General features: G+C 38.2%; 2 protein-coding genes across 6 annotated transcripts in view; both read left to right on the forward strand.

Moving 5' to 3' along the window:
• Window positions 1–1008: 1008 nt before the first annotated feature.
• LOC117778662 (cAMP-dependent protein kinase inhibitor alpha-like) lies at window positions 1009–5424 on the forward strand. 2 transcript variants are annotated; one of them, XM_034614394.1, is made up of 3 exons: window positions 1009–1317; window positions 1784–1974; window positions 3268–5424. In XM_034614394.1, the coding sequence occupies exons 2-3, from the start codon at window positions 1812–1814 to the stop codon at window positions 3336–3338; spliced, it is 234 nt and encodes a 77-aa protein (XP_034470285.1). In that variant the 5' UTR covers window positions 1009–1317; window positions 1784–1811; the 3' UTR covers window positions 3339–5424. The 2 variants fall into 2 exon arrangements, with proteins under 2 accessions (XP_034470285.1, XP_034470284.1); XM_034614393.1 differs by having other exon boundaries at window positions 1011–1164.
• A 412-nt stretch (window positions 5425–5836) lies between these two features.
• Window positions 5837–20723, forward strand: part of lyn (LYN proto-oncogene, Src family tyrosine kinase) — a 31628-nt gene continuing 16741 nt past the window's right edge. The window contains exons 1-13 of one of the 4 annotated variants that reach the window (XM_034613717.1): window positions 5837–6018; window positions 8808–8941; window positions 9316–9357; window positions 10277–10382; window positions 10890–10988; window positions 11195–11298; window positions 11414–11563; window positions 12737–12889; window positions 14572–14754; window positions 15509–15585; window positions 16860–17013; window positions 17582–17713; window positions 19121–19336. In XM_034613717.1, coding sequence (XP_034469608.1) covers window positions 8812–8941; window positions 9316–9357; window positions 10277–10382; window positions 10890–10988; window positions 11195–11298; window positions 11414–11563; window positions 12737–12889; window positions 14572–14754; window positions 15509–15585; window positions 16860–17013; window positions 17582–17713; window positions 19121–19323 — 1533 coding nt within the window. In that variant the 5' untranslated portion in view covers window positions 5837–6018; window positions 8808–8811 and the 3' untranslated portion in view covers window positions 19324–19336. Of the gene's footprint in view, window positions 6019–8807; window positions 8948–9315; window positions 9358–10276; window positions 10383–10889; window positions 10989–11194; window positions 11299–11413; window positions 11564–12736; window positions 12890–14571; window positions 14755–15508; window positions 15586–16859; window positions 17014–17581; window positions 17714–19120; window positions 20210–20723 lie in introns of those variants that run through there. The other 3 variants (XM_034613716.1, XM_034613718.1, XM_034613719.1) reach the window with 3 other exon arrangements.

The following is a 20723-nucleotide window of genomic DNA, read 5'->3' on the forward strand; positions in this document are numbered from 1 at the left end:
GCTTTGTCAAATATTCAAGAAATCATTAGATTACAGTCCGGAACATATTAAAAATACAATAATATTAGACCGGAAAAAGCAGTAAGCGCTTACATTTGAGAAGCTGGGACCATTAAATGTTCCCTTTTTGTGGGATTTATGCTGACTGAAACAATTATTTGACAGTACAAAAATGTCCCTGACTAATTCTCCATCGACTGACGAATCATTTAATCAATAGATCTATTCAAATTTACACATAATTCTACAAAAATTCATCAGTCTGCAAATATGCATATACTGTTTCCATTTAAACTACAGTGTAGACTTTGCTGTTTTACTCATTAGGTTACTCCTTTCTGAAGCTGTATTTGTTTTTAGCTGGAAAAAAACAACAGGCCCGGGAGCCAACAACAACATCATATGTCATGTAGAATTAATCTTGATATGAACTTAGAGAGTGACAAATGTCATGACACATTTGGACATGATGATTGTTGAGCATTCGCTGATCCTGAAAGGCCATTTCACACACAGGGGATATTACCCCACATTAACAACTTTCTTATTTGAATTTAAAGAATATAAAGGACTTTACAACTCATAGGTAATGTAAAATTAACAAATCTATTCAATTAATATAACAATGAAAATAAAATACTCTTCCCCACTTTCTCTAAAAACACTATACTATATATTGTTCTTTATTTTGTTTGTTCTTTTTAATATTTATATATGTTGTATATGTTATCTTAATCATTTATTTATTTAGTAGATTGTCTATTCATCTGCACATGTATGTAGACACATTGTTATGTAATGTGTTTTATTGGAAGTTTTTGGAATGATTATATATATATATCTGGCTTGTTTGTACATTTTTATATTAATAAAGTTTAAGGTAAAAAACAGCCACCAACAGAGGGGAAAGCAGATTTTACGAGATGACGGTGAAAGCATCATGAGGCTGCTGCTCTCCTCTCATCCTTTTGTGTCTCCTGTCCAATCAGCGCTCAGACGCGGTTTGTTGGCCGCTGATTGGTCGCGGAGGAGGAAGATGTGGCGGCCATGAGAGCGGATCGAGTCCGAAGCTGCTGATGTGATTCTTGTCGGTTCGTTGTTTTGAACGCGCTGACACGTTGTGTCATGTGAGGCGGGTGGACTCGCGGTCGCTGCTCGCTCCCGGTGATTACTGTTATTTCTATGTGTTTTGTACTGTATTGATATATTGGTTGGATCGGGGGATGTGATGTCGGGCCCGTCGATCTGAATTGTCGGTGAAGTCACTCCCTGGTAATGTAGCTCGGGGCTGTTGCACTGGTGGAGCTGTCACTGAGGGTAAGTGGCTGCTGAGACCAGACCCCACATGCAATACAAGTCACATTGTGTCATCGTAACAACCTGTTTAGACACGTTGTCCCAGCTTCACATGATGCTTGACCTGTGGGCCTAATTATGGGCTGGCAGCCTGGGTTAGCATGACACACTTCATATTGTAAAGATGACAAAAAACAAAATGGTGAAAAGCAGAGCTAATGGTTCTGTGCCTGTAAAGCACTGTGGGTTTAAAATCACATAAATCATTGCATCAGGGTTTCAAATGTAGTCTCAGTACTCTGCCTTTTTGATGCCTCCTAATAAATATCTACATGTATGTAAAGTCATAGGATGTGTAGCTTCACCCAATTTTACTGTGAAATCACTGGCTTCACAATGTCTGGACAATAACTTACACTTAGATATTAGAGAAATATGGCGGATAACTGCATGAGGTGTGTGCTGAGCTTCGTTTCTCTTCTCCCAGGTGTTGCTGTGTGAACGATGCCCGAGCGATGTCTGATGTTGAGGCCACGTATGCAGACTTCATTGCCTCTGGCAGGACGGGACGAAGGAACGCCATGCATGACATCCTACAGAGTCCCACCGACCCAGAGGGACGAGAGCTGCCCCTCACCCTGTCACTGTCCCAGATGCACATCAACGCAGGAGGGGGAGGTGAGTACTCGAAGATACTCCTGTGTTCACACATGGCAGTAGAACAGCTACAATACCTTAAACAATGTAGTATTTGGTATAGTGTCTTGTTATAAAGAAGTTCAGGTTAGTTACAGCATTCTTGCTTGGCTTAGTACATTTTATTGAAGCTCTACAAGGAAACCTCCATGATCTTCTTCATGTTTGTCTTTCAAAAAAATCTATTTTCTATTTGCACCTGAGCAGACACTGTGGCCACAGGCTGTTTAATACACACTAGTTTCATCACCATACATTTGACCATGACTCTGCCCCATTCTTGTTTCAATGCAAGTCATTTTATACACTAAATACAAGCCAGGTTCATGAGAATGATGCTGATTGTCCTTTACAAGGATTACAACACATTTCAGCTGATTATTAAAGTCTTGTCATGATGAACAAATTTGGGCTCATGATTCGACCTCGTTGAGATGAAAGTCATCTAGAGTTCTCTCATTGCACTTCTCAAAATGTGTACTCAAGAGTCAAGTTCTTTACTCTCCAACAACATGAGCCAAACTCTGCTTTAAGAGTTGTCCTGTTGCATTGCAAGTTTCCTTTGAGAAAGCTCAACATCTGCATAAAAGGGGTTTACGTTGTGAACTACAGGTGCAGTTTAAGTGCTTTAAAGATCCCTTTCAATGTTACATTATTGGTCTGCTCGTTATTTACTCCCACTTTCTGCATGCTCAAAATAGAAGGATTTCCCAAATTGACAGAAATTGACAGCCATTTTACTGGGTTTTTATTATGCATGGTGTGCAGGCATGAGTAAAGGTGTACTGTGGTTTAGGGTTGCTATATGTTCTGCTATATTGTACATATTCTACGCCATGCTTCATACGTGTATGCATTCTAAACAAAGGGAGACAGTCTTGCTGGGTTTTGGAACAAACTATGTGGGGAAACAAATTTAAATATGCAGAAGCTGCACAGCATGACCCTTAAAAATGTTGATAGTTTTGTGTATTAGCCGCATAACTTAAGGGCTTAGTGCTAAAGAAAAAATTAATCTTTCAGTCGTTAGTTAACTGTAAAGTCACTAGATTTTTGGGGGGGGGGGTTAAAATTACAAATCTGGTTGAGCTCTACAATGGCAGTGACCTTATTGTCTGATTTTCATCAATCGTGAAATTATTTGGCTTTTTGGTTGAAAAGTCCAATCATCGGTCCAAGAAGCAAATAAAGTATGTATGTGAATACAGACAATAACACTGATAAGGTCTTTTTAATGTCAGTTCAAATGTTCTCCTTTTCCTTATTGTCCTGCAGAAGGAGACGACCCGGAGGACAGCCAGAGCTCCTCCTCAGCACATCGGGAGGCTGAGCAGAGGAACAGCTAACCCACGTGTGTGATGCGTGTGGCTACGTATGTGTGATGAATCCGTTTGTCTAAAGTGGGCCGGTAGCCACAGGGTAGCACCACCGCTGCTGAGGTGCCTATAAGCAGGGCACTGACAAACTCTCATGTCCCTGTGGCTCTGCTGTGCAGTAGAATAACAGACTGATTTCAGGGTGTTTTTTCAGAGTCGGTGTGAGATGAAAGACACATTTTGTAGCTCCTGTAAAGCTGATCTTCAGTCTTAGTTACTAAACACACGGTTCGGACGACTGGAAAGAAACAAGAAAAATAGAAAGAGATCCTGTGTGAGTTTTGTAATAGTGTAAGCAATTTGTGAGACCACTGAGACGTGCTGATGTAATGGGTCACAGTGGGAGTAGCATGTTTGTAGAGCTTGTGAGGCTGATAGAGATTATATTGCCAGTTAATGGCTTGTGCTTCTTTTAAATTGACAATACTGTAGAGGAAATGGAACTTCTCCGCTGTAGTAGAGCTGGAAAACAACATGAACAAAAACACTGAGGTCTGGTTACTGAAAGCTGTAACTGTGTTTGCTGGTTTTGTAGAAAGTGTTTGATGAACAATTTTCGGATGTGTACTGCATGTGACACTGGACTATTCTGTAGAAAGCAGCAGAATGTATCAGTAGGAAGGAAGGTGGTGTGATACCAACCACATACAGTTAGAAAAGGAGACATATTCCAGTGGTTAAAAGAGAAAGGATGATGGTGGATTACTGTATCTTTTAAAATACTTTTGTACTCGTCTAATAACACTATTATAATCACAACCTTAAAGCTGGGAATTAGATGTGAAGATTAACACCACTCTCATGTCAGTAAATTAAATATGTAGCAGGAGTCAGCAGAGGGGAAGTTTAGCTTAGCACTAAGACTGGGAACCAGCTAGCCTAGCTTTATCCTAAGGCAACAAAATCCACCTGCACCTTTAAAATGTAATAATTAGCATGTAGTATCAGTTTGTACAATTTAAAATGATTGTTTAATTCATACTAAATTTTGCCGTCGGTCATTTTTACTCAAATCTTTTGAATTAATTACACAAATGAGATATAATAAGTTAAGCTTTAGAGCCGAAGAGGTACCGCTAGGCTACATTTGCTATATTTGAAAGGGGCCAAGCTAGTGGTCTTTCTGCTTAACTATGATCAAAGCTGTAAAGGTCTGGGTCTGCTGATTTGTTTTACTATCTAAATTTGGTTAATGATTTTTTTACATTTGATATCCATTTGAATGGATAACAGAGGAACAGTTTTATAAGGAACAGTAATTAGACCACAGATCCGCTAAGTTTGTTCAACTATTCACCGTTAATGTACTTTAGCCTTGTTATACAGGAGCAATACTGTTGTTTTTCTTGTTTTAGAAAACAGGTCCTGATATATGACAAAATGGTACATGAGCTAGCAAGCTACTTAGCTAAACTTAGCTGACCAGCTGTCTGCTCCTGCTATATGATCAGTATACACATGTTAGAGTGGTATTCATCTTCTCATCTCAAAACAGTAAAGTGAATCTCCCAAAATGTCAAACTATTCCTTAAATGTAGATATGCAATACTCAGTGGAGCTTCCAGTACGTGTAACATGTTTGTGTAAAGGTTTCTGCCTCTGACACGGAGGCTGAGCTACATCCTACAACTTCGTGTTATAATGGATACACCCCTTAATGATCATCCATAACGACCATCATGCATGCATTTTACAAGCTGTATTTTGTCATTTTTCGTCCCCAGTTTTACGAAGTGTAATCTTACTGAAAGACTGCAGCTTGACTGTGTATCTTTCTTATTCATGCTGATAATATTAAAGTAAATATAGCTCCTTTTTATATAATACTCGTTCCGTCAGGTTTTCAAATTGTAAACTGCCATGTGACTGTAAAGTAACTCACTCGCACTACACTAACTACACTGTCTAAATCCTGCTGTTCGTTATTCAGCATGTAGACACATGGCAGATGCATGATTCTGCTAATTGTGTAGGTGTTTGTCTGACTGTATATAACCATGTTTTCTACTTCTTGTGTCAATCAAAGTAAAATAAACAATGGATGAGAGTGAACTGGCCAAGTTCCTTGTGTTGTTGCACTTCAGCAGTTTGGCCAACAGGCAGCACTGTGGGGAAATGCATCAAATTTGACACTAAAATCAGCAATACACTCAAAATGTGGTAAAATGAAACTGTATCAATACATTTAACAATCATAACAATCATTGGTTTGGATCAATTATACATACAGAAATATAAATGGAAATGCGATAGGCCACTGCACAATTCTTTCGCTGTCTTTTTTCATGACACACTGTACAACTCTTGTCTTCTTCAATATTACCAAACTTTTTTCCATATACAAAGGCCTCAAACATCACGTGTCTGCTGCACCTGAGTGTGTATGTGTGCTGCTGATTATGCAAATAATCATTAGACAATTGTACCAGGAAGTTTATGCAAGAAAGAAAAATCCCCAACCATTTTTTCTAAGTTCCTCATTCTGTTAGCTGAGGGTAACAGTCCATGTAAAGCGGCGGACCCACTTGTCAAGCCAAACAACGGCAGTCTGTACTTTAGGAAACTCACACAAAGGAAATCTGAGGACTACAAGACTAAACATTGCAGTAACTGTTTCCTTGACCAAGGAGGGGGACACACGGGTAAAGCGGTAAGTACAAAGGAATGTGAGGTGTGAATGAATCCAGTCAGAAATGTGTATTACACTCTGTTCATGCACAGTCGCACACACAGACGAACAGAGTTTAGAAGTTTGTTGAATGTGTCTGTGACTAGAATGGAGATGATAAGCTTACCTGTTAATTTTCTTGAAATTGTTCCCTATTTAAAATGTATTTCAATTATTTGGGGGATTTATCTTCAGTGTGAATGAGCATTTTACTCGTATGGATGGTTGATTTAAACTGTAAGTAAGTGTTTTTTTTATGGTTTTGACCAAGACGCACAATAATATAGAGCTATTGTATGTATTAAAAAGGTTTAGAGTTGCTGTGTTATGTTTTTTAAGTCTCATTGTGAGTAGATATGGATCCGTTATTAAAGTGTAACCAGGAAGAGTAACCGCTGTTAAAATACAATGGCTAATAGGAATCTTAATATAATTCTCTCTGAGTATCTAGAAAATGAATAAATCACAATTTTAACTCAATATTAGGTGGGTTTTTAGGTGGCTTTGCTCCAAATGTTGTCAGATTCATCAGCTGCTCTACTTACATTAAATTCCACGTTGGGTAATTTCCTCTCCAGTTCTTTGTCTCCTTTCATTCTAAGCCTCCCCATTTTGGCTCAGCCAGAGGAAAGGAGAAAGTGTATGTTTTTTAGAGCACTGGAAATTGTGAGTCTCTGTGTGCGTGTGTCTGTGTGTGTGTGCGTGCGTGCGCAAGCTCCTAATCTCCTCAGACCCCTGGTTTCCGGCTGTTTGCTGACTGTCAAGTTAAAAATATAACAGAGGCACTGAACCTGCAAAACACGTGGCAACCTCGTCATAAACCATAAAGCTGTTGTAAGCTAACGTTCTCACACAAAAAGTAATGGCTCACAATCGTATGTCAAGTTGTGTCTTGTTTTTTTTGTGTGGATTTACTTGCAGAAACCTCCAGGCTATTTAGAGAGGCTAAGCTCTAGTTAGTGTTTTGGGGTTTGCCCCTTCTCTGTCTGCCTGCCTCTGGGGTGATGGTGTTTCCACTTGGTTTTCCCCCTAACTCTTCAAATAACCAAAGTCATATTCAGGTCAGTCTGACTCAGTTGGGCAGCTTGGCACTGCACCATCTTTGAGGACAATAACCACTATTGTTTTGCATACTATCACTCATAACTCTATCATGAACTCAGTTTCCTGTGGACGCGGGAGGTTACGATGCTATTTGAGTCCTTAAAGCAACCGGTTTAATTAGTGATCCTAAAATGATTTCATGTCTCTAAGAGTGGCGGTGTCTGTCACCATGGTTAATACTAAAATATCTCACACAGTCATCCGTGTTCCCCTTTTTCTTTGAAGATCCTTTGACTGTTCCTATAGTGTCAAAATGTCCTGAATATCTACTGAATATATTGGTTTGAAATTTTGTGCAAATGTTCATATCCTCTTGGAGATGAATCCCAATGACTTTGGTGATCCGCTGACCTCTACCACCAGCATTATGTAAGATTTGTGCTGTTAAGTGTAATATCATGAGAACTTTTTTTCTACTAGCTCCTGCAATCACCCTGTGCCACTGCACTTTCCTTTATAACATTTCTATACAAACCACTACAGTGAAAGGTGTATATTTTGTACATACCCAGGATTTTTATTGCATTTTTCATTTTTATTCTATTTCTTTTTTGTATTTATGTTTTCATTTCTACCTCATTCTGACCTGCCTGTTGCTGTAACAACAGAATTTCCCTGGTATGTGGATCAATAAAGTTGTATCTTATCTTATCTTAACTACAGAGGTGAAAAGTGTGAGGGACCATTGTTTTTCTGGAAATGTGTTCCCCTATTCTGTATTACCATTTAAATAAGTTCTTTAAACAATGTCCTTTGTGTTGCTGAACACAAAAACAATACTAGGGATGTTACAATCCTGGTCATGTTTTTTGCCTAAATGCAACTCAGGAGTCCCAGTTAAGATCTACCTCAATGTATATATGCTTGATCTTCAACTTTTTGTCACATAACCAGATATGTTCTTACACACGTCTGAATCTTTTGTATTGTTCATTTACATGGGAGTATTTCGTGTTGGTGCAAGTCATTGAAGTAGTTGAATTCAGTCTCGTAACACAAGACATGTTTACATGGACTCCAACATTCCCCATTAAAAACATAGTCTGAATAAGACAGTGCCATGTGAACAGCATTTTCTGATTATCCTAACTCGAATAAGGTCATACTCGGAATCTAGACGTGATGTATTCCAAACCTAGTAGCATTATATTCGCAATCCCATTAAAACGTCCTATAACCTTATGGCAGTTACCAAGTGCTTGACGACACATGCCCTTGGTTACACATCCTTTGTTCGAGTGTAATCATAGTGGGACATAATGTTGACAATAGTCATAATCAGACATATTTTCTGTAGCGTGCAAACTGGAATATGAATGGGATTCTCTGGTAGCAACTCATGTAAACATCATAATTGAAATAATGTCTCATTCAGAATAAGGTAAATCTACAGGATATTGCTGTCCAAGTCTACATTGAAATTGACTGAGAGATGATAATTTGTGTGTGCATGGGAACTTCCTCTGACTCTTTTGATCACATTGTGACAAGTGATAAAAAGAGAATAAGTCAAATGTCACTGGTTTGGTTCTGTGTTATTTTTACATTTACAAAAAAAAACAGGAGTCACAGGTGTTTGATACAACCTTTTAAGTGTTGTTTGTTTTCGCAGCTATAAATGTGCAATAGTCCATTTCATGCTTCCTTTTTCTGACTTCCTCGTGCAGCAGGATGGGCTGCATGAAATCCACACTGAGCGAAGCTCTGAACGGCAGTGTGGCAGAGAAGAACAGCCAGCCGACTGAACATACCAACCAAACGCACTATGTCAGAGACCCCACCGCCAAAAGCAAACAAAAAACTGTAAGTGGTCAGACAGCTGGGCTTGGGCATTAATACTAGAAATTCAGTAAAAGAAGATTACACAATGTGATCTGCTCTCATTGGAACAAAGTGTTATGATGCTGATCTTAAAACAAATTTAAATGACATATGTGTTTTGCTTTTTTAACATAAAGTAAAACCATATTAAGTAATGACCGTTGGGAAGTATTTCAGTTTTTCAGGCCATTTTAAAGTTCAGATACACAGATCACCCTTGATTAGGAAAAACAATGACTTAGACATGAACTAATGAACAGAACTTCTCTGTCTCACTTGATGACATTTATCATCAGCTTGAGAGGCTGATCGAATTTACATTTCTGCTTCTCAAAACTCTTTGTCTGCTTTTGCAGAGTTCCCTGCTACCTGGTCAGGTGTTCCAAAAGTTGGAAGGTATGTCTCCTTCTTTCTGTCTTTTTGTTTCACTTACTTACTGGCTTCAAACGTATGAAAGTACAAACACCTTAGTATGAGAGCTAAATGAGGGTTTGTTCCAGATTAACATTCCTCGTAATACAGGCTATATTAAACATTTCTAAAAAGCCTGGATTCCAATAAAGGGTTCTATATTTATAGTATACACAAATGCCAATATGTACAGTTGTTGAAGTGTTAATATGAACATTATTTATACAGCACTTTTAAAAACAAGTTGAAAAAGTACATAGATTACAACAGTGAGGCAGTATAATTACATATTGTAAAATTAAATAATTGAAATAAGATGAGAGCAAAAACAAATAAGCAAGATTGGAAATAAAGACAGTTTGATAGCAGTTACAGAAATCTATAATAATATGAGCTTCAAAGCTTTGAGAATTTATTTAAAACATATTGTTGAATCTGCCAGTCAGCTCGTCAGGCGAGGAGTGCAGGAGCTGAGGGGTCTTGAGTGCAGACGCTCGGTGTCTTATCGATGAATATAAACTGCTCTTCGTTCTGGCTCTACCTAATAGCCCTTGAGTTTAATGCCACCACAATGTAATTTTCTTCAACACATCCACTTAGAGCTAAGCTACATCTTCCAGGCTAGCTTAACACAAACTGGTTCTAGCATGTTAGCCAATGCTGAGAGTTTGAAGTTTAGTTATGTAAGGCCACATTATATGACGCCTCAAATGAAAACATTGTCAAATTAAAACTACAAAGAAGTATCTGGTTTTTGACTTACAGTACAGTTAACTGACATTACTGTTCAGTACGAGTGCGCGCAGTAATAAAATATTGCATTCTGTTGATAATGAAGTTATGGACCTATTCATTGCTGTACTACATTTAACATGTCAATATCTTTTTCTGTTTCATCTCTCAGAGCAAGGCGCGGTTGGCAAAATAGTGGTCGGCCTTTACTCTTACAAAGCCGTGCACCCAGATGACTTAGCGTTCAAGAAAGGAGAAAAGATGAAAGTCTTGGAGGAGTGAGTGTCTGATGTTGATATTAGAGTGATTCAACTCCCAGAAATGTTATCCATCATTTATGTACTGCATCATGTAAGGTGAAAACCAAAGATGAAAGCTTACACCAGCTATGAAATGAGCGCTGATAAAACTGCATACCACGAGCAGACTGTCAGAGTCAGGTACAGTTCACACTTGCCCATTCAACCCCGACACACGCAGTAGTTGAGTCATCATTACAGACTGTTGCATCACTTCAGGAACATAATTTAAATTCTGAGTAAGATCCAAATGTTTTAAGAGAATTTGAAGAAGTATTCAGTGAATGATGCATAAGACATTTAGATATTTAAATTTGGTACATCTATCAGACACAATATTCCACTCGCTGTAGGCATCAGATGAGTGTTTAAGATGAAAATATGTTTTTTAATTAGTTTTTTGTACTAAAGTGAAAATTCAACTTCAACAATGATTATCAAAGGAAAAACAATAATTGTGCTAAAATTAGTTGACGTTTATTGCAGATGTGGTGAGTGGTGGAAAGCAAAGTCACTGATAACCAGCAAAGAGGGATTCATCCCCTCTAATTACATCGCTAAAGCCGACACCATGGAAGCAGAAGAGTGAGTAGCTACAACCCTAACACCTTTTGTTTGTTTTCTGAAAAACCTTTTACAAACATTTTGTTCCAAGCTAAAGACCGCTTAATTTGACATTGTATGAACATTTTTATGCTTTAATAACTTTGGTGCGATTGGGAAGAATATATAAAAAGTCAATATAAATATGAGGAATATGTCAGTTTTAGTGTATTTCCTGTTCATTGCAGGTGGTTTTTCAAGGACATCACAAGAAAGGATGCGGAGAGGCAGCTGCTGGCTCCAGCAAACAAACCAGGCTCTTATCTTATCAGGGAGAGCGAAACGTCAAAGGGTAAGGAAATCGCAACAGCACATTAACAACAATCTCCACGTTCACCTTATGGATTTCATATCGTGCTCCTGCTTCATTTAAACCACTTGAAATGACTAATCTGTTTTTTCCACAGGGAGTTATTCATTGTCCATCAGAGACGTGGACCTTCAGAGGACAGATTCAGTCAAACACTATAAGATAAGAACGCTGGATATGGGCGGCTACTACATCTCCCCGAAAATCACATTCCCTGACATTGGCAGCATGATCAAACACTACCACAGTGAGTATGACTCTGGAATAGAAGAACTAAAAGAACTTCAACAGTAGCCTAAGGAGTAAAAGACTTTACTTGTTCATCACTGCAGCAAGTAGAGAAGTTAAGCTATCGGAGGTCAGAAAAAACCTGATTAGAAAAAAACGTTAAGGCACTCAGAGAGCACATACCTCTCTGAGTGAGGCCTAAAGGTCCCCTTATGAAAACACATTTAAATTGCGATGCAAAATTGTATTTGCATCTGCACCATATTTCACACACACATATATATAAACTTGCCTGGTTTCTTAAATCAACATCCTTGAGTAATTCTCTGAGAAATCATTGAAAATGTTGAAAAACTATCTCACAATGTTAAAGACAACGATCCACACCAAAGTTTAATGAGATCTTTCCTGACCCATACCCCATTCTTCCACCAACATTTGTGCTAATCCATCCCAATAGTTTTTTTCATAATGCTGCTAACTAACAGGCAAACATCATACACAGACGAAAACATAAACTCCCTGGTTGACTCCTACACCAATTATATGTTTGCACAACTTAGTTTGAAGTATTGATTTCGTTAATGATCGACATTTAATGTAGGACTAAAAATAAAGTAGAGGTAGTTTACTTGAAACTTTACTTTAATAAACACGTTGTGTGACATTTTGTTTTTCTGTACACAAACAGAAACATACAAAGGACAGGTTGTGCTTGTATACTGAACACCTCTGGCTGGCTGCTAACCCTACTTCCAGGCTTTATGCGAAGCTATAGGAAAAATACCTCAGAGCTCATCACACACTACGTCATTAAAAACATTGTGATCCTCTCATTAAAAGTTACTTGAATAGATGTGCTGTGTTATTGATTAGCCTAAAGCAGATATACACAGTAGGTCTGTGTGTGTGTTCCTTTACTGATATCTTTGTGAGGACCATTTTAAGCATAGACCCTATCGAGTGAGGACATTTTTGGAAAGTGGGGACATTTTGACCGGTCTTCACTTTTTCAATGGGCTGTTTGAGGTTTAAGACTTGGTTTTAGGGGTTAGAATTAGGTTTAGGGTTGGGCATTTAGTTCGGATGGTTAAGGTTAGGGTAAGGGGTTAGGGAATGTATTATATCAATGAGTTTCCTCACTAAGATAGAAGTACAAACCCGTGTGTGTGTGTGTGTGTGTACCTTCCAGACAAACCGGATGGCCTGTGTCGTAAACTAGAACACCCATGTGTAAAACCCAAAGCCCAGAAACCATGGAATAAAGACGCCTGGGAGATTTCCAAAGATTCCATTAAGATGTTGAAGAAACTGGGAGCAGGGCAGTTTGGGGAAGTCTGGATGGGTGAGTACAGACCAAAACATTTATTTAAACAATGAGGTTGACCAGCTACTGCTTCTAATGTCCAAGAGTAAATAGAGGTTGAAGTTGGAAAAGGAGGACTCTATATTTACGTAGGGTTAGGGTTACAATACCTCGCAGTGGGTCCAACAAAGCTGGACTGGTCTCAGTTAGGGAAACTGAGAAAAGACAGTTTAAAGGTAGATTAGAGGGGAGGTAGCATAGACTGAATATAAAGATGGACGATGCTTCCTCCCACTGTCCAGAAATGACACCAAAATATCTGGATATGAGCGCGGCCACCGAGCACACAGCCTTAGTCTGCGGAGTAGTGATCAAGGGATGGAGCCATGGTAGCGAGGTCCCGTCGATAAACGCGCTGGATTAATCACAAATCACTCCCAGCTGTCAGTCATGACATTTTACCCGGATTTATCCAGATAGCGTTAAAACACCAGTGTGATAAGAATTACCTGAAAAGACAAAACCATCTTTGAAAATTTTTTAATTTGTTTTTATGTGAGAACATAAGAGATGTGAATTCATTGTGGTGTAGCAGCATTTCTGGATGATTTGCATGCGTGGCTGGTAGGAAAATAAACATGGGCGCTGTTAGTTTCACAGACTCTGGGTTTGCTTACCAGCTGTCAGTATGTGGAGGAAGCGGAAGTTGGGGCCATCATGTTTGATCAAAGTAAGAGTCCAGGTTTATATCAAGACACCACCTGCCGAAACTCACTCAGCCTTCTTTTCCCTTTTGACTCCTCATCCTTCTTGTCATCTCTAATAGTTTCAAGTCTTACGTGATGATTACCAGGATTATATGCAGTGACCTAGTGACTGTAGTATTTAACTGGATATCTAGAAATACTGTATCTGGTATTCTTTTCAGGGCTTCCTTAAATTTGCAATATGCTGAATAATACTGAGTTGATCCAGAATTCGCTCTGTAAGCAAGCATTAGTGTTTGATTCTGGCAGCCGTAGGTAACCACAGACTGAGTCAGGCGTCACAAACAACAGACAAATTCGACATGGTCAGAGAAGGTTCGCTGACACCCGGGTTTATCGCAAACTTGGTTGGAGATGAAGAGTAGATTTTTATCACAAAGAAAATATTGACTGGCAAACTTAGAGATTAGTTGAGATGGCGTTCCTTCATACACGTGAATATGTCTGAGAGACAAATAGATTTGCGTCATTAATAAGATAGTGGTTTAGAACTGCACTGTGGGAAATATGAGATCCATTGTTTTTGGAACTTGACCAGTTTTAGGGCGTACAAGTCAGGACACCTCAGCCTCTACTGCATGACTTTTATGGATGGGCAATACTAAAATGATGTTGAGTTGCTAAAACTGACAAGAAAAAACAATGAATTTTCCGTGAAAAGATCGAATAACAATTGTGGTATATACTTAATAGTTCAATCTTGCATCAGAATATTGATCACACATGTAATAGTATTTAAAAAATGGTTTGACAGATTAACATTGTAGTAATGACTGTTAGAAAGTTATGGCTGAACATAGTCTGTTTCAAATTCAATAGACACTGCATTTCACTGAGACCATGCAGCATGAGAGGCAGATGATTTCATCAAAAAATGGAAACAACCACTACTCTCTGTTCCCCATTTCCCCCCCCCCCCCCCCCCCCCCCCCCCCTCTCTGTCTGCACAATCAGCTTACTACAACAACTCAACCAAAGTGGCGGTGAAGACTCTGAAGACCGGCACAATGACGGCTGAAGCCTTCATGGACGAAGCCAACGTCATGAAGACGCTGCAGCACGACAGGCTGGTGCGGCTCTACGCTGTCGTCACCAAGACGCCACCCATCTACATCATCACCGAATATATGGAAAATGGTAAATGAGCTTAATGTTTGACACATGCAGCTGATATTCTTATCTGGGGTGACTTACAATGAACGCAGCAGGAAGAAGCTTATATGATTTGTCTTTCGTAGTAAGCATCTAATAAAAAGTGCAAATGTCAGCAGATTAGTGTTGAGATATACAGTATTCCTGTCACCACACGACTTCCATCCTTCGATTTTAGGCCCACTTTCATTTTCCCTTCTGTGCCCTCTTGGCTCTGTTTCTCAGAGGCATTGTATCACCTGTTATACAGATGACACGCAGTTTTAACTACCAGTGACACCTGACAACACCTGTTCATTGAAAACTCTTCTTAACTGCTCAGAAGCTCAGATGACTCGTGCATAGGTAAGAGGAGAGGGTGAAAGGGCATTGGGAGCGAGACAGCTTTTTCCAGAGGAATGGTCATAGGCTAACGGAAGGCTAATCCTGTTTCTTGGAGCCATCTTTAATAAAACATGTGGAACCATCACCTGTTACATCTCGAACAAGATAATGTAAAGCCTTACTATCGAGGGATGGGAGGATGACCTGAAAAAGTGTCGTCAGATATCGCTCACCTCCACTACTATTTCAGAACAGATCAACTAACGCTGCTATCTCACAGTATGTTACGCCCAAAAAACATTTTCACAGTAGCGCTCCAAATGCTGAGCGCCAAAGCACTGCAAAGGTTAACATACAATGCCCCTCACACCTGTGCATGACACTGATATTGTTTCCTATTCTGTCTTGTCTTTAGGCAGCCTACTAGACTTCTTAAAGAGCAATGAAGGGTGCCAACTGCAACTGCCCAAACTCATCGACTTCTCAGCGCAGGTGATTTTCACTCAGACCACAATGTGCTGCTTATTTTCTCACAGCTGAGTCGCTTCATGGTTACAAAACAGTTGTATCATCACTGTTTCCATAAAATGAGGAACCATAGGCAAAAGTAAAAATCTGAATCTTCACTGTTTCAACACACATGCGGCCTACCACAGACAAAGCCAAACAGAAAAGAGTGTTCACATAGATACTGTAGCAAGAACATTCAAATCTATTTATTATAACAATAGTTACGGATTTTATCAAGCTCCTTTGGAATAATGATCCTTTTGACTCATCTTACACAGTACAGCTTTTCAGTGCTGACAGTATATTGTTACCCTCATGTTTTATACATTTGGATAATTCATATTTTTGGTCTTATTTGCGGAGAGTTTTATTTCAATTGTTAATTTTCTACTAATTTCCCATGAAGTTGCTTGGGAGGAGTAATTTACTGATTCGAGAGTGTATCCTCAAGACTCAAAAAAGACCATGTAAGGCATGTGAAATGTGTCGACACCACTTAAGCATAAAAGTGATGTGACATATTTACTCAGACATGAATAGATCCTTTTTTTTTCAAGATGGTTACTTCATCACATTTCTCAAAAAAAAAATTCCCAGTGAATGTGTCATAGAACATTATTAGAAAATTATTAAGAAATTACAGACAGAAAAACTCTGTACAGATGTCATTTTCTAAACATAACTAACAATTAAATGAAAAATAGATGAATTATGAGGTACTAAAAAGAAAACACTGACTGGACAGAAAAATTTAAATAAATTATACTTTGGAGTAATTTTACGTGAAAAGCAAAGCTTGGAATTGTCAAGAAGTAGTTGTGTTGGGTTTGTACTTCAGCTGGAACTACCCATTATTTTCATAACCAATTGATTATTGGTTTTATTAAATGATCAATCATTACGTCAATAGTATATCCTGTATATTCATGTATTATATTAAAATAATAAAAAATGGCACATATGATTTTTCTTCTGATCAATTGTCAAAACCCAATATGTTCAGTTACCATAACAGCACGTGAGATGGTGTAACCAGTGGTTGAGTTTAAATTTTTAGCTCATTTGTATCACCCTCCGACTGATATAATATCTCTATAACATCTGTTACATCCCATAATGATTTTGTATATGATATCATTGAGACACTCTTTCCTAATGAAGTTAATAATATCTGAAGTATTGTGTACTATGTATTCATTTCTCTTTACTGATTTACCTACCGTCTTACTGTCGGTTTTCATGTTTATTTGTTTCAGATAGCAGAGGGCATGGCATACATAGAGAAGAAGAATTACATCCACAGGGACCTGAGAGCAGCGAATGTCCTGGTCTCAGAGAGTCTGCTCTGTAAAATCGCTGACTTTGGACTGGCAAGAATCATAGAGGATGACGAGTACACTGCCCGAGAGGGTAAAGTTTGTAATAGTGTATTTTTATATTCAGAAATTTTGTTTTTCCCATCGCAAACGACCTGACTCCCTAACTGAATGCTTGTGACACATTAAAATAAAAATCCCCTCCAGGCAGCTAGAGGCAGGATAGTCTACTTATTTGAAAATACCCTATTTTTGCTATTTGTTTCATTGACCAGTTGATCATGTGCACCCATACCACATTGAACAGTCCCCCCTGATGGTAAAACACACACAGCCTCTATTTCCCTCTTTACTGACACCAGGCTGGGACACTGATATATAAAGTAGTCTGGTATTTAACTGAGTGCAGGGAGATAGCAGAGTAAATGTGTTTCACTGCATCAGAAGATGAAACCTACTGATCACTGATCTGGAACTAGGAGATACAACAATTATACTGACAAACTTTCCATTTCCATGTTTGCATATATGTTATGTGTAGGGGGGTGAGTAATTGATATGGATCATTTAGTATCATCATTTTCAGATTTTCTAGGTTGAATCTTTGATAAACTGTATAACAGTGTGATAATGTGAAGTGCGTGTATGTGTGTTGTCCACAGGAGCTAAATTCCCCATTAAGTGGACTGCACCAGAGGCCTTCAACTACGGCTCTTTCACCATCAAGTCAGACATGTGGTCCTTCGGGGTTTTGCTCTACGAGATCGTCACCTACGGGAAAATTCCTTACCCAGGTAAACAGGCTCCTTTTAGATATTACCACTATACCCACATCTCATTGTATTGAATATCGATGTCGCCCTGTGTTTTTTTTTTTAAACGTTGAGCTTCCCACTCAATAGTTTATTTTACCTCTTTTAATCTAGTTCACTTGTTTCTTCTACCCTTTTTATTCATTTATTTTGCTTGAAAATGTAAACTCTTCTTTCTGATTCTACAATGATTTCTTTTAATTCTGTGTCTGTGTTGCTCTTGATGTCCCTGTGCAGCACCTTGAATCTACCTCTGTGTATGAACTGGGCTTCATAAATAAAACTGCCATGCCCATAATAATATCATTAATCTGTAGTAAATCACACTATAAGGTTCACTGTGAGTTGTTGTCAAAGCTTTGTTCGAATAGGTAATATTGTGATTAAAATAAAAGTAAGAGAAGAGAGCGTATAACTCGTTATACCGCTTCTCACCAATAGTAAGGTAACTTTCAGACAAAACACACTGAGGTTTATGAATGGACAGGACAATAGGTTAATCATTATTGTCAGGATATTTAGTATTTTAACAAATTCCAGGTCGTTTCCATGAGAGTCAAAGTATTTTTTTAAATCTGTGGGAGATGTCCACTCACATGACTGGTCAGCTGTTTCCATCTTCTTCTTCTACACAGGAGGAGGCTGTTTGTCTTCTTCTCTCGACAGAACAGTTAAATGTGGCACTCAGCTGACATTAAGCATCATTTAAATTCTGCTTACTGAAACAATTTAAACTTTAATTCTGTCCCAAGCTCTTTTCTATAGTCTATGGTCCTAAGGCGACTGGTTTTGTCTTTTCTTCTTCTCTTCTACATATTTTTGGAGGTTATTTTGTTTCTGGGTCGATCTCCTCTTCTTCTACTGTTTATTAATGTAGCGTATACCGCCACCTGCTGACGACACTACGCACCCTACTTTAATGGCCCCCGAAGTTGATGGAAATGTACCTGGTTTTCTCTTTCTTTCTTTCTTTCTTTCTTTCTTTCTTTCTTTCTTTCTTTCTTTCTTCTTATCTATTTTTGTATATATTTGTGAAATAGACTAAACTAAACCAAAACTAAACTGAAGCAGCTAAATGTAAAAATACACATTTATACATGTTTGCTGATATGTTAATCTTTAGTTTTTTTAGAATCTAACCTTTGACTTAAAGTTTTAGAGCCTTTACAGTTAAGGCTCCCAAAATATATAACAATAACTTAAATGTGATATGTTATATTATGAGTCATATCGGAGGCAAATACTGACATTTACTCCTCTCTACTGGTGAACTTTAATTTCCATTCTTCATGGGAACAACTTTGATTTGCATAGACTGCACCTTTCTGTTCCTACAGCTTCACTTGTTACATGTTCCTCCTCACACATCCATGCTTGTGCTGTTTCCAGGTATGACTAAAGGGGAGGTGATGTCCTCAGTGCAGCGTGGCTACAGGATGGCGCAGCCTGACAACTGTCCTGCTGAGCTCTACGAAGTCATGATGTGCTGCTGGAAGAAAATGCCTGATGACAGACCCACCTTCGATTACTTGCAGAGCGTCCTGGGTGACTTCTACACTGCCACAGAGGGACAGTACCAACAACAACCATAGAGAGAGAGAGAGACGGACACTTCCATAAAGACTTTGACAAATAACTTCTCTCTACTTCTACAACTTCAAATATGTGTTTTTATTGAAAGATATTTTGTATCTATAAATGACACATTCTATCCTTATGATGTTTGCTGTTGAGGAAATCCTGCAGGTCCCGGTATATATGCACTGTGGCCACTTACCTTATCTGTGTAGAAATACAATATGTCCAATGCTGTTGACTATCACCCTGAACAATAATCTGAGATACATTGAGGAGTAATATTCAACAAAATTGATTTAAAAAAGAGCTATGCCTTATGTAAAATATACTCTTGTGCCCAGGCATGTAAATATTTGGGCGGAACAGGCTGTTAGATCTCCATATATTTTCTAAATATGTGTTTGTGTACAGAGGATCTGAACAATCAGCTGACTTCATGCAAAGATTTTGCAAATATACAAGAGCTGGAAGCTGCTCAAACACTGGGACACTCATCTCATGTAGATGTTAACCAAAAATATTGTTAATGCTGTTTTAATTCTGCTGCTTGCTGTTCACTTCATATTGAAGTGCTGTAGCCTTTGCTTATTTTGTTTGTTTCAGGAGATAAATGTAAAATCTGTTTGTCTTTATCATTTCATCTATGTGATTTCAAACATGGCCTTTATATTATGTGTTCGTATTGAAGTAAGTGGGTTTGACACTGGGAGGCTCTTGGTGTTCTCTTGGTGAGTAAAAGAAAAAGTAACTTCAGGTTAAATGTAGCACATAAGCATATGGGTCGCCTTATACAGTGTCAGTGGAATGAATGAGATGTTGATTTGTCACGTAAAGATAATTTGAGCTGTATACTTGTAGCTATGTGAATGAGAATGTGTAAAGACCAAAGAAATATGCAATAATTTACTCTGTGTTGGGTGCCTTTGTATATTTAGCTCATGTTTAAGAGGTTTAGCTGTGACTGTTACTTTGAAACAACTATCCTGAACAACTCGATTTACCTTTAAATCAAATTGATCTTATATGATTTTAACTTAAACATTTCATTTGCCTAATTGCATTGGACTTGAAACAACTTTAATGAGTGTAAAATAGCCTTTTTTTCATGGTATGAAGAAATACATCCAAAGTTAGAAGAAGTTAAGTGCTTATTCATTCAATGAAAATAAAACACATATTATGAGAAAGAGAAAATTGGTTGGCCAAAGGAAGGTGGCTGTATATTTACTATGTTTATCTTTTACAATAATTCTGAGACCATGCAACACAAGGAGAGAACTTACTTATTTGCAAGTGTGTGAAGACTTTTCCAAAATAATGCAGTCAATTTGTTTTATTTAAAACATATTATATAAAACAAATAAAGACATTTTATCAAATATTGTCTTGAGCAACATTTAATTCATTTAGTAAA

Source organism: Hippoglossus hippoglossus, chromosome 17, assembly GCF_009819705.1.
Source record: "Hippoglossus hippoglossus isolate fHipHip1 chromosome 17, fHipHip1.pri, whole genome shotgun sequence".
NCBI lineage: Eukaryota > Metazoa > Chordata > Actinopteri > Pleuronectiformes > Pleuronectidae > Hippoglossus > Hippoglossus hippoglossus.

What these genes read in the sequence shown, in the direction of transcription:
- LOC117778662 (XM_034614394.1), top strand. Translation starts at nt 1,812, where the DNA reads ATGTCTGATGTTGAGGCCACGTATGCAGACTTCATTGCCTCTGGCAGG. An exon ending in CATCAACGCAGGAGGGGGAG is followed by an intron (nt 1,975 to 3,267) that starts GTGAGTACTCGA and finishes ATTGTCCTGCAG; the next exon opens with AAGGAGACGACCCGGAGGAC.